General features: G+C 39.7%; 5 protein-coding genes across 5 annotated transcripts; 3 read left to right on the plus strand and 2 right to left on the minus strand.

Moving 5' to 3' along the window:
• Positions 1–30: 30 nt before the first annotated feature.
• On the minus strand, positions 31–1,440 carry I206_103608 (uncharacterized protein; the record flags this gene model as incomplete). The annotated part of the gene is made up of 1 exon (XM_019153162.1): positions 31–1,440. One exon carries the CDS (start codon positions 1,438–1,440, stop codon positions 31–33), a length of 1,410 nt encoding a protein of 469 aa, XP_019013323.1.
• Positions 1,441–2,140: 700 nt separating this feature from the next.
• On the minus strand, positions 2,141–2,815 carry I206_103609 (uncharacterized protein; the record flags this gene model as incomplete). The annotated part of the gene is made up of 1 exon (XM_019153161.1): positions 2,141–2,815. The coding sequence occupies one exon, from the start codon at positions 2,813–2,815 to the stop codon at positions 2,141–2,143; it is 675 nt and encodes a 224-aa protein (XP_019013322.1).
• Positions 2,816–3,512: 697 nt separating this feature from the next.
• I206_103610 (uncharacterized protein) lies at positions 3,513–4,331 on the plus strand (the record flags this gene model as incomplete). Its single annotated transcript, XM_019153160.1, has 1 exon — positions 3,513–4,331. One exon carries the CDS (start codon positions 3,513–3,515, stop codon positions 4,329–4,331), a length of 819 nt encoding a protein of 272 aa, XP_019013321.1.
• A 602-nt stretch (positions 4,332–4,933) lies between these two features.
• On the plus strand, positions 4,934–11,263 carry I206_103611 (uncharacterized protein; the record flags this gene model as incomplete). The annotated part of the gene is made up of 8 exons (XM_070202800.1): positions 4,934–5,063; positions 5,306–5,407; positions 5,463–5,576; positions 5,634–6,659; positions 6,717–9,010; positions 9,068–10,458; positions 10,515–10,830; positions 10,898–11,263. The coding sequence occupies 8 exons, from the start codon at positions 4,934–4,936 to the stop codon at positions 11,261–11,263; spliced, it is 5,739 nt and encodes a 1,912-aa protein (XP_070058901.1).
• A 430-nt stretch (positions 11,264–11,693) lies between these two features.
• On the plus strand, positions 11,694–13,784 carry I206_103612 (threonine synthase; the record flags this gene model as incomplete). Its single annotated transcript, XM_019153158.1, has 6 exons — positions 11,694–11,759; positions 11,828–11,859; positions 11,930–12,319; positions 12,430–13,240; positions 13,329–13,438; positions 13,529–13,784. The coding sequence occupies 6 exons, from the start codon at positions 11,694–11,696 to the stop codon at positions 13,782–13,784; spliced, it is 1,665 nt and encodes a 554-aa protein (XP_019013319.1).
• Between the last annotated feature and the right edge of the window lie 203 nt (positions 13,785–13,987).

Genomic DNA, 13,987 nt, shown 5'->3' on the forward strand with positions numbered 1-13,987 from the left:
AAACATCAACTGCTTGCACCTATCGTAACCTTATTCTCCTCTTGCTTGCTCGTCATTCACCTCTACTTCCTTATTTATCATTTTCCTGAAATGCGCTAATTCTTCACTCCTAATCATTAAATTACGATTTGTTTCCTTCAACACCTTATTTTCGTCTCGAAGCCTCTTCAGACTTTCTATATCTGCTTTAGCCTTATTCGCCAACTCAACTATACGTTCTCTGTCTACCTTACAATTCGTAACGTGTTCTATCCAAATCTTATTACCCTTCCGTACCGCTCTGAGTTGTGCTTTTGTATTTCGCAATTCCTCACTAGCCCGACGGTAATGTTCGCCCCAATTATTGCGTGCTGAAAATAGAGCTTGCTCTCTTGCTTCATGTACCGCCTTTGTAAGCATCGCTATATGTTCTTTATTTGACAGTAATTCCCTTTGTGCACCTCCAAGGAGTTGGCAATTGCGTCCATGTGATATCCTCTCTTTGGTCAATAGCCTATTCTTCTCCATGAATTTCGCTTGGAGCGAATGTAAAGATTGTCGCAGAAGTTCGTTATCCCTCTTTTGTTGTTCAAGAGCCATCGCAAGATTCGGGGTGGATTTATTTGAGATGGGTGACTGTGATACCGGTGTCGAAGCAGATTCAGAACAGGAAGGTAAAGCTGGACTGTTCACGATGGAGTGAATTCTGGACTTGGGGACCACTATATCGCCTTTTAAGAACAGGTGAACATAGTAAGGATTACGAGAATTTAGCTGATGTGGTGGAAATATCTCTTTATAGTTTTCCATTGTTATTCGGATTAACTCATCCGTGGGCGGGGGTGGTATGATAGATGTTTCAGCTTTTGAGGATTTCGGAGCCTTCTTAGAAATTACTGCTTTAGCTTTGGGCGTAGAAACCAACTTAGCCTGTTTCTGTTTGTACCTCTGTGTGAGCATGGGATTGGGCTTCGGAACTATCGATTGAGTAATTTCTGATCGAGGTTTTTGAGAAGGTTGAGATGATTTTAATAAACCTTCAAGTGATTTATCTTTATTTTTAACTTTATTATTTGAAGGTTGAATTATACCTCTAATTGATGAATCACGATAAAAGTTCGGCATCATCTTTTTAGTGGGTCTTTCTGAATCAAGCAGATTTGTAGAAGATGAAGCTGAGGTAATGATGAGGGATAGTGGTCTTTTGGAATTTGGGATCAGATTCAAGCTCATACTTGACTCGGCTTGTTGACTTAAACGGATAGATGGTTGACCAGGTGAAGAGGATGCTGTTTTAGGGGAAGAACCAAATGAATTAACAGGCCTTACAGGTGAGCTGGATAAGGGATGCTTCTTCGAGGGAGTGGGTAGGGGTCTGACTTTTTGACTTGTCGAGGGGCTGGTGAATAGGGAGTCGAAGAATGCATGAATGTCGTGTGGGGCTTCTTCATTACTCTCCATCGTGGAATTCATGAACTCAGATTCTCTCGATTGCGGTCGATAAAAATACACCAACTTGGTGGTTTTCGTATTTGATAGCTCGTTCAAAGGTATTTCTTTGTCAATTGATGTGCAAAGTATAGTCTCAGTGGTGTAAATAGTAATAGTAAGAGATGTTCAAGTTGATTGAAGGATGAAGGGCAATGACGGTCGGACGCTTAATCTTTACAGTAATTAATGTTCCAGATTCAAAAGATCAGACGCGTCTATCATCCGAGCGTTATTACGCTAAATGCACAGTCACGTGATCTGAACGTGGTCTGAACCGGTTCCTGGCGGCATAGTTATCATTTCGATGGCTTCGAATATAATGGAGATATCTTATCCAGTTATGATTTGGGAGGGGGAAAGGGGAATTGAACTCATGCTTTGTTTCTTTCTGAAAGCAGAGGTACACAGTCAGAGCTAGTATGCATGTTTACACTTTACCCATCATCCTACTCTATCGAACATATTACAATAAGCGGCTTGTGATAGATACTATTACACATATAAAGTATTTCGAATACACATAGCGTGAAAGCCCAAATGATACAAAATATATAACTAAATATTGAGCTTATATCGTAAGCTTGAATGCGTAAACAGTCAGTATATAGTAGTATGTTGAGCTTATGACGACTCACCGAAATGTGTTAAAGAGTGTCTCTTTCTTACTATATCAACGTGATTTACGTTGGTTTTCTTGCAGATCAAATTCAGGTGAACTACTTCTTTTATAACAATCTTTGTCTTTATTTCTTTGGTTATTAATATTATTATGATTATTATTTTGCCAATTTTTAATTCTAAATTTAATACCTAATTCAATTTCTTTTAAATAAGGTTTTAATTGATTTCCTGACCAAAATAAAAATTCATCTTTTTGTAAATTCATTAAAATCTTTAATGCTTTTTTATTTGATTTTTTAAATTCTTCAAATTCTTTTTGCAATTTTTCATTTTCATTTTTAAATTTTTTTATCATTTCCTTTTGTTCAATTAATTCTTTTTTTGTTTTTTCAAATTCTAAAAGTTCTAATTTATGATTTTTAATTAAATTATTTATTAATTCTAATTCTTTATTTGTTCTTCTTTTATCATTTAAATTTCTTTCTGATATACTATGTTTTAAATTTTTTAATTCATTATTAATTTCTATCTTTTCAGACAGAGGTTTTGATTGATATGTGAATTGCTTTTGTTCTCTCGACAATGGAGCTACTGGATTATCCGTTTCATTTGATGAGTCCAATGTCGAAAATAAATTATCATAAACTTTAGGTCGTTTTGGTAAATGAGATGAATGAGAAGGGTATGGTGGTGGAATGTAATATGATGGAATGGGTGAAGGCATTTCCAGTTGGACATAGACTTTCGACAGATTTATCAAACTTTGACTAATCAGAGATACGATGATCTTGTGGGCCGTGGTCATGTATGGGAATGAAGAAAGAGTTGCGTATCAGATACGTTAAAGTGTTTGTTGATGAGCTACTTTTGAGTTGGGTGTGTTTACTGTTTGTGAGCTTTGATCGCTGTTTGAATGTGAAAACGCTCGGACTCATAATTACACAACACACATCATCTCAACAGAGCACAATCAACCTTGACCGGACCGAGATTACAAATCACTGCTTAGCCTTGAGCGAGATTACAAATCACTGCTTAGCAATGATTTATCTTGAAAACATGTTGTTATCATTGGGTCGAATCTTGTTCGACACAGATTGCCCACAATCATTCAACTCTATTCATCGTGTACATTCATGACCTAACACGAGGTCAATAAGAAGTTTTAGAGGTCGATCAGTGTGAATTCTTACTCTTTGGCTTCTCTCATCATTAAACAAGACAACACGCGAATACGATTCTCTGAGCCATCAGAACACGGAATATTCATTCCTCGCAAATGGTCATCCATTAGTGCGCCGGACGACATCACTGTTTCTTTTTGTTGATATCCTTGAAATAATTCTTCAAGACATATTTCGAACTACGCTGGACCCGGTTGACACTTTCGCACAGTTCCGATAAGATATACTTATCCCACAATGCCATTACCCCAATTACCCTCATCATGCCCTCCAAAACGCCCAAGATATGTGCCCTCGTCAAGTTGGCCTAATCCTCCCCCATCACCTTTAGTCCCTACAAAGAAAGTCAAGCTCGAGATCCCAACATCACCTAGAAACAGGGCCATAATCCATCCGGCTCCTGCAAGTTCCAACTATAGTCTCCCTCCTCATCGCATATTACCCCCTTCTTCTCCTTATCCTACTGATGATACCACTACGTCACCAAAACATACTTTGGCATCTCCTACATCCACTTACACTGAAAATCCTAATTCTACACAACAATCTTCGACTGATAAAAATGCTCACGAAATGATTAAAGAAAATTTAGAAAAATATAAAAATTTCAATTTAAATGATGATATAAATTATAAAAAATTATCAAATATTGCAAAAATTGCACAAATTGAAAAAGAAAAATATTATAAAAATCAATATGAAAATAGAACAAAAATATTAGAAAAAAGTATTAAAGATATTATACATTTAAAAGAAGAAAATGATTCTTTAATTAATGAATTATCAAATATAAAAATGAATAATAAATTTAAAGAAAATGAAAATTTTGAATTAAATTATAAATTAAAAGAAATTATTAAAGAAAATGAAAAATTAAAAAAACTTTTAAATGATTCAGAAATTTTTAATAAAGAAGAAAATTTAAAATATGATCAATCAATTAGAGAATATTTAATTAAAATGAATAAAATTTCAGATGAAAAAAGTAAATTAGAAAAAGATAAATTAATTTTAGAAGAAGAAATACATAATTTGAAAATGAAATTAGGTAGATAGAATTGAATGATATCGTTTTGGAAAGATACATGGGGTAATTAAGATATACATTGTATTTGAGTCAATTGTCGTATATAAGCATGTGTCTATGCGATATCATATAAGGCCGCTCCGAGGATTGTTATGCCGTAGGAAAGCATTGTTGCTTGTTGCTCATGACATGTATGTAGCCATAATCATCTTATTACTTCAAAAAACGCCACACTCAAAGCAGCTGTTCACATAGTAAGAGTATTCACCATGTATAACGCCGCTAATCCCGTCATTTAAGAAGGATCATACCACGCGTTTGAATCTGAGACTTGGGATCACTTCAAGACATATTATTATAGCTAACCACACTTATATGATCATCTTGCTTATGACTTTACAACATTGACCTTTCCTTCTTCGAACATCCTACTTTCACCGTCATCCTTATACATTCTTCACTCTCCGCCCTAGTTGAAAGGTCTGAGCCTCTTCTAAAAATTTCGAAAGAGGTTTAAGACAATCGTGGACCATAGAGTTTCAGCTCGATTTGAAAGTCAGACGAATATATCGAAATCAACGGGTAGGTACGAGAAGGATTAGTTTAGATTAGCTATAGGTTTATAGGCAAGATGTTTGGAGGAACTTCATCATGGGGTCAAAATAATAATCAACAACAAAATCAACAACAAGGTGGAGGACTATTTGGAAATACTAGTACTGGATTTGGACAACAACCGCAACAACAACAAAATACTGGTGGTAAGTTATGATCATTTATTTAAGTTTGAATCGATAGGATATTATTGGTTTCATCGAAATCGAAATGGAGTTATGCTGGTGGAAATGTAATTGGAGAATAAGCTTCTTTGGCATTGCCGAATCCACCGAGGGAGCAAGGGTAACAATACTGTGTGAAGGGTGTGATTTCAAGAGGCATGCTGGATCATCATCAATAGTTGTTTATCAATAAATGTGAAGCTGATAAAATACTTCGTCTGTAGGCTTCGGTCAACCTAGTGCAGGAGGTTTCGGTCAACCTGCTCAGCAAAACACTGGAGGTGGTTTGTTTGGTGGAGGAGGATCAACAGGTACATCGACATTCGGTAAGTCACTTAGCCGCGAAGAAGAGGCCGTAGACTGAATCATCAAATGATGCAGGCGGTTTCGGTGCGAGCGCTCAACAGCCTCAGCAACAGAGCAATGCTTTTGGAGCAGCTAGACCTACGTTTGGAGCTTCTGGATCCACATTTGGTCAAGCACAACCGCAAAACAGTAAGTCACATTTCCCCTTGCTTCTTCTTGAGTTTAGCTCAGCCAGCTTTATAATAGCAGGTGGTGGTCTGTTTGGAAGTACGAGTACTAGCGGTGGTTTTGGGTCTACTCAACCTGCTTCTGGAGGTCTTTTTGGTGCCAAACCAGCTACAACTTCTACATTCGGTGGAGGACAAAGTTCTGGATTATTCGGCGCCAAACCGACAACTACATTTGGAGCTTCCCCTGGTGGTCAAGATGTCTTGAAAGGACCAAATGAACTTCAAAATTATCGTGCTGATGCACCACCCCCACCGCCTCCCGCTCAGGGTACCGCTTCTCCAGCGTACTTCCCAACTTGGCAAGGTGACCCCTCGACCACTACCATGGGCAAAGAAGGGCCTCCTCACTTGTTCCACTCGATTACCGGTATGATACCGTACAGAGGAGTCTCCTGGGAGGAGCTTAGAGCTTTAGACTACCAACAAAATAGAAAGGAAGCTACTCAACAACCTGCTAATACATTTGGCGCGTCTACAGGAGGATTTGGTCAGCCGGCGTCAACAGGTTTCGGCCAGCCCCAACAACAAAATTCGACTTTCGGAGCTAAACCCGCTGGTGGATTGTTTGGCAGTACTGGATCTACCTTTGGTTCCACTTCGAACACATTCGTTTTGACACCTGCTAGCAATACTGGAGGTCTCTTCGGTCAACAACAACAACAACAGCCCCAACAGAATTCCCCGTTCGGTCAGAGCAATACGGGTACTACTGGTGGATTGTTCGGTCAACCTGCTCAAAACCAGTCAAACACATCAGGTGGTCTGTTCGGCAACACTTCCAATGTCTTTGGTCAAAACAACCAGCAGCAACAGCAACAACCAGCTGGAACCAGTACATTTGGCTCATTCGGTCAGAACAAACCTGCTTTCGGAGCTACTGGGACTGGTGGTTTTGGCTCTACACCCAACACTGGTACCAGCACATTCGGACAAACGGGTAATACAGGAACGAGTGGATTTGGCGGATTTGGACAAAATCAACAGAACCAACAACAGCAGCAACCGGCTACCGGAGGCCTGTTCGGTGGCGGAGGCGCATTTGGTAAGCATATCCTCTGCCACCCCTGTGCGAAAGCTGGCTGATCAATCGATATACTAGGCTCAAACACCCAACAGCCTCAGCAGAACACAGGAGGACTGTTTGGTCAAACTAATCAGCAACAACCGGCTGCAGGTGGATTCGGTGCACCTAAACCTGCCGGAGGCTTGTTTGGAAGCACCACTACTCCCGCAGCACCTACCAATACCTTTGGTGGCTTTGGTCAGTCTTCCGCATCTCAACCTGCCAGTGGTGGACTGTTTGGCAATAGCAATACAACTTCTGCGCCTGGTACCTCATTGTTCGGTCAACCTGCTCAACAGCAAAACACCCAGCAACCAGCTTCGACTGGCTTATTCGGAAACACCGGTTCCACTGGTGGGCTATTTGGTGCTAAGCCTGCCACAACAGCTCCATCAACTGGCGGACTATTTGGCCAAACTCAACCATCTCAGCAACCTACACAGGGCGGAGGTCTTTTCGGTAATAATAACTCCACTGGGACTGGCCTTTTCGGAAGTACGAATAATTCATTAGGACAACAGAATCAACAGCAGAATAATTCTCTCGCTAAGCCTGCAGGAGGTCTATTTGGAGGTGGGGGTGGGCTGTTCGGGCAGCAAAATCAACAACAACAGCCTGCTCAGACTGGCTCCACCGGTGGACTATTCGGTAATCTTGGTCAATCCCAGCCTGCTTCCACCGGTCTCTTCGGAAGTAACAATCAACAGCCAGCTCAACAATCGAACCTTGGTGGCAGTATCTTCGGCGGTCTTGGCCAATCCACCATGCAACAACCTCAGCAACAACAATCTTCACTCACAGCTTCGATCGATCAAAATCCTTACGGCAACAATCAACTCTTCCAATACACTGGTCAGAAACTTGAATATGGCTCTCAGTCCAAGAAACCCGCTCTTCCTCCCCTCACTGCGTCTTCCTACCGACTAACGCCAAGTACCAAAGGTAAAATCAGCAAGCTTAGAGGTTTCGCTTCACCTCTTGCCGGATCACAAAGTCCCGCTAGACCTGGTACACCTCTCGGATCTGTCAGTTCACCGGGCAGGTCAAGTATACTGAACTCACCCGCTGCGCCGGACAGGTATAAAGGTCTGACCGATACTGCTCTCACTCCAAATGCTTTTGTACCACGACCGAGCATCAAGAAGTTGACAGTCACCCCCAAGGTTCTGACCGCTAGCTCAAGTGGAGATCAGCTCGAGTCCGTTTTGGGTAAATCAGCTTTGAGAGGATCAACTGGAAGTATCGCTCAACCCACTCCCGAGAGAGCCTCGATCGCACCCGGTAGTCCAGCCACCCTCCTCTTCAACCCCCCAGCGGCCAACGGCAATTCCGATTCCCCATCAAGGAGAAATGCCCCACTTGCGGACTCGTCTCGTGTATCAGGATCGGAGAAAGCGCCGAAGAAGGGAGAATACTGGTGCAAACCGAAGTTCGAAAAGTTACGACAACTCAGCAAGAACGAATTATCTGAATTGCATAATTTCACAGCTGGACGTAGGGGTTATGGAGAAGTCACATTTATTCAACCTGTCGATCTTACCCTTGCACCACTTGAAGATCTCTTGGGAACGATAATAGTCTTCGATCAATCGGAACTATCCGTCTACCCCGATGACTATCCCGCAAAAGCACCACAAGGTCAAGGCCTGAACGTCCCTGCTAGAATTACTCTTGAGAACGTCTTTGCTCATGATAAGGCTACTAAAGAACCTATTAGGGATTCCACAGATCCCAGATTTACCCGATTCCTTAAACGAGTCAAGAACATCCCGAACACCGAATTCATCAGTTATACAGATGATGGTACTTGGTCATTCAAGGTGGAGCATTTTAGTAGATATGGTATAGATGAAGAAAGTGAAGAGGACGAGCCTGAACCACAGCACGCGAAGAAACGAGCTTCTATACCTCTGGGTTCAGATCGAACTTCTTCAAGAACGCCTGAAACTGATGAAGATGAGGACGAGGACATGTTACCTCCCACTAAAGGTTTGAGAGATTTCTCCGAAGGTGAACATGATTCAGGTATAGACGAAGACTCGTTTGAAATTGATGAGGACTCCTTGGATGATGAAGAAACGTTCGAGATTGATGAGGAAGAAGAATCTGTTTCCGACAACATGCCTACATGGGATCAACCTATAAAGCAAAAAGTTGGAATCGATGGCATGAAGAAGCTCAGAGAAATGCAATCTTCTTTTTTCACTGCTCCACGATCGAATACGGTAACGAATTTAAACGGGAAGCGGGACTTGAAAGCGAGAAACAAAGATTCGTTTTTTGGTGAAGCCGGGGAGGAATCTGAGTCGCTTGACCAAAGGGCTGTCAAGGTGAGTCATCACCCATCGATTTGGAGTAGTCCAAATGCTGATCGGATAGAATTACAGCGCACCTCCTTCGGCGAACACCAAGTTAGCCCACCGAAACTTCGACAACCTCGCAAATATGCTCGTGTAGCTTTGGGAAGTAGCATCGTACAATCAAAAGAAGGAATCAGAGCGGATGCTGGATTAGCATTAGGAAGGTCATTCAGATGTTCTTGGGGACCAAATGGGGAACTAGTACACTTTGGCAAAATTTGCGCTCCCGCGACAACGATCACTCCCGAATCGGATGCCCTTGTTCACATTGAACAGGTTGCCATCTTAGCCGAAAACACTAAGGCTGAGAATACCAAAGCTCAGAGATTGCTTAATCTACACCTCGATAATACCCTGGTAGAAACTCTCGACGGAGTACCATATGCCGCAATCGATGGCCAGATCCGTTTCCGCGATTTCGCAGCTCGCTTTGACGCTGGAGATCGTTCCCACGAGGCCAGTGTGTTCCGACTCGGTGTGGCTCTTTTCGATGAGCTTGATCTCAAACTCCCTCTGGACGCTTCTGAAGAATTAACGGAAAGGATAGCTTCAATTCGAAGGAAATTAGCTCTTTCGAAATGGCTCGAAGATGCTGTTTCTCCAGCGGTCGATTCTGAACTTATTAAGAAAGGTGAAGATCGTCCAGCGAAGATTTTCACCTATTTGAGTGGACATCAAGTTGAACGAGCAGTCCAATCTGCTCTTGATGGCGGGGATATGAGACTGGCTACCCTTGTCTCGCAAGCTGGAGGCGAAGAAGTTTTCCGGGAAGAGTTGATGAAGCAGTTGGAGGACTGGAACAAGTATAAAGTCAATCCGCTGATTGCCAAGGGATATAGAAAGTTGTATGCCGTTTTAGCTGGTATCACGGACGTGTCCCTTGGAGATCCGTCAAAAGGTTCAGATGGATGTCCGGATGTTCTCATTGCGGAAGGTCTAGATTGGAAGCGGGCTTTAGGGTTATATATGTGGTATGGAAATCGATTCGAAGATTCCATCAGCGATGTCGTTTCATCTTATTCGAATGCTTTGAATTCTCAACATCCACCTGCAAAACCTTTACCCCCTTACCTTGAAATGCCATCCACCAATTCTGATGGGAAGAATTGGAACTCGACATACCAACCTAAAGATATCCTTTATGACCTCATCAAGCTTTATTCTGATATCACTATTTCTTTGGATCAAGTCCTCGATGCAAGAGCTACTTCTCCATCACCATATGATGTCAGATTATCTTGGCATCTGTATATCCTTTTATCAAGAGTATTGGAGAAACGAGATTTCGAAGATAGAGAAGAAGATGGCTATTCTACTACTGCTGATAGACTTACCCAATCTTATGCTCATCAATTGGAAATCAGCGGAGAATGGACGAAAGCTGCCTTCGTACTTTTACATCTAGAAACTTCTGAAGGGTAAGCTGGGCAATAAAGTCTCATGCATGATTTTCAGCTAATCAAATGTCCTGTAGTCGAGAAAAATCTCTTCGGGCTTTACTTTTCAGACATCCTGCACCGACTTCGGAGGAAGAGCAGTTCCTGACACATGATCTCAAAATACCTGTCGAATGGAAACATGAATCTCAAGCTGCGGCTTTGTCTTCTTCGGGCGACGCTTGGGGTGAATATCATGCTCTTCTCAAAGCCAACTTGTGGGATCAAGCGCATAAAGTTTTAATAACTAAATTAGCGCCCGAAGCGGTACTACGAGATGACAAAGCTCTTCTGAGGAAATTATGTGAGGGATTAGATGGAAAGGGTGCAGATGGTTGGGAGTTTGGCGGAAAAGTGAGCTACAAGCTTTGTCGGAATGTGACGGACGATTACGAAAAAGCTGATGCACCATCCAATTTAGTTATTCCTCGATTGGGCAGACTTGACATCTGATACAGCCTCACTTCTAACTTCGGTTCTTCAAGCGGGACCTCATCCAGATCCACGCGAATCTTCTACTCTTCAAAACCATTCACGTAACCTTCCTCGAATTTTACAACTTCTTCCAGCCCTTTTCCCTGATAAGACGAACCTTGAGCAAGTCGCTGGACTCTCTGAAATGCTCTCTCCACTATATCAATTAGCCGGATTATTACATAACGCAGGATATGTCTCGAAACAACCTGTTCCTAATTATTTAGTCGATGAAGATAAATTGAATTTATTACAAGCTAGTGCTTTTGAGAAATTCAATAGAAGTTTAGAAGAATTACCTTTGATTACGTGAGTCAAGTGAAAGGAAGAGGGATGGAATTTTGGGTTTTGTATAATGTGAATTATTCTGTATAAATGGATCTTTGAGGAGAAGATGAAAGCAAACAAAAGGGTATGACTACATAGCATTTAGTTTCATATACCATTCATATATAGGTTCATAGGGTTTTATATAGTAATAAATAGCATTGAATAAATTATGAATGAATAATGATGCATTGATTAAGATTATTACGTAATTTCATTATCCGAGTCAATCAGGTCGATCATTCTTGTTGCGCAATTAATTGGAAAAAAAACCCACCCCAAAGCCGACGCTTAGTCGGGTTCAAACTCGACCATCAAAAGTCAATTTATACTTTTATAGATAGGTATAAATAGGTAATTTTTGTTTTGGCAGCTCTTTGAACACGGCTAAACAATTAGATATCAAAATCACCAAAATGGCTCAAACTGAAATGAGATATTTCTCTACTCGAGGTGGAAGTGAGACTTTATCGTTTGAAGATGTGAGTTGGTTTTAATTGGTGTTTATTTGAAAACGTTTGACATTGTTTTGATGTTGTGTTATTTATAGGCTGTCTTGACTGGATTAGCACCTAATGGAGGGTGAGTAAAGCAAATATTTTTAAAGTATGTTGATAATTATCATCAATCTAAATGATATTTTTGATTATAGTTTATATATACCAACACATATTCCAGAATTACCTTTGGATTGGCAAAATAAATGGTCAAATTTAAAATTTGAAGAATTATCTTTTGAAATATTATCATTATTTATACCTTGTACAATAATTCCTTCATTAGAATTAAAAGAAATTATTAAAAAATCATATTCTAAATTTAAATCTGAAAAAACTACTCCATTAAGACAAACTGGTGAAAAAGAATTTGTTTTAGAATTATGGCATGGACCAACTTGGGCATTTAAAGATGTTGCATTACAATTTCTTGGTGAATTATTTAGATTTTTTTTAGAAAGACGTAATAACCAATTAGAAAAAGATGGAAAAGAAGAAAGAGAACAATTAACTGTTGTTGGTGCTACTTCTGGTGATACTGGATCGTGAGTTTATGATTTGTCAATTTCTATTAAAACCAGGGAAACATGTTTGATTTAGGATTCAAAAATCATAAAAAAAAAGCGTGAAGCTAATTATGTATAAATACTTATAGAGCTGCTATTTACGGTTTACGATCTAAACCATCTATTACCATTTTCATCCTTTATCCTGATGGAAGAATTTCTCCAATTCAAGAAGCTCAAATGGCAACTGTACCAGATGAAAATGTTTATTGTGTCGCAGTAAAAGATTCAGATTTTGATACTTGTCAATCTATTGTTAAAACACTTTTCTCTGATAAAGAATTTAATTCAACTCATAGGTTAGGAGCTATTAATTCTATTAATTGGGCAAGAATTTTAGCACAAATCGTTTATTACTTTTCAGCTTATTTCCAATTACCAAAAGAAGCAAGAGAAAAAGAATCAAAAATACAATTTTCTGTACCAACTGGAAATTTTGGTGATATTTTAGCTGGATGGTTTGCAAAAAAATTAGGATTACCAATGGATCATTTAGTTGTAGCTACAAATGAAAATGATATTTTAAATAGATTTTTTAAAACTGGTAAATATGAATCTGAAGAAATACCTGAAAAAAATCAATCATTTGAAACTTCTTTAGTTAATGGATCTTCAGATGGACAACAAGCTACACCTTCTTCATCAAGTTCAGTAAAATCAACTCATTCTCCTGCTATGGATATTTTACTTTCTTCAAATTTTGAAAGATTATTATATTTTTTAGCTTTAGATACAATTGATTCACCAAGTGGAAATGTTGAAAAAGATAGAACTAAAGCACAAGAAAAATTAAATGGATGGATGAGTGAATTGAAAAAGAATGGTAAAGTTGATTTAGGAGAGAAGATTAAGGATGCTGCTGCTAAAGATTTCTGGTCTGAAAGAGTCTCTGATGAACAAGTGAGTGTCGCGTTGGATTGGATTTCATCCTTTTTGTATCTTGGAGCTGCCTTGAAGATTGCTGACTATCGAATCATTACTTATTCAGACTCTCGAAGAGATCAAGAAATACTATAAACTTCCGCAATACGGTCCGTACGTCGTCGACCCTCACACAGCTGTTGGTTTAGCAGCTACCGAAAGATCACAAAAGAAGGCGTAAGTCTACTCATATATCGGCTAATCCCGCCCCTTACATTTGGATAATTCTGAGCTGACTTGATTTCCTTGTTTTAATTCGACGTATAGACCCAACTCATATTGGGTAACCTTATCTACCGCTCACCCAGCTAAATTTTCCTCAGCTGTAGAACTTGCTTTGAATCCAAAAGAATTCCCAGAATTCAACTTCAGAGAAACTGTTTTACCTGAAGAATTGAAAAAACTTGAACAACTTGAAAAGAGAGTACATAAAGTTTCAGGTGAAGCTGGAGTACGTGAATTAATTGAAAGAGTTAAAAAAGGTGAAAAAATAGTTCCAGGAGAAGGTAAAGGTTCTATATAATCAATATTCCATGGTTCAAAATCATACATGATGCATATCTGACAATTACAAAATCAAGTATGAACCTTGTTTAATAAAAGTACGTACGTCGTACCTGTTTTACTTGGTGGCAATATTATGAACTTTATATACTTTTATCTCGAATATTAGTTCTTTTAATTATAACCTAATATCTCCAAGCTTGAAATTTGTATAACATAGAA

The sequence above is a fragment of the Kwoniella pini genome, chromosome 4 (assembly GCF_000512605.2).
Source record: "Kwoniella pini CBS 10737 chromosome 4, complete sequence".
Taxonomy (NCBI): Eukaryota; Fungi; Basidiomycota; class Tremellomycetes; order Tremellales; family Cryptococcaceae; genus Kwoniella; species Kwoniella pini.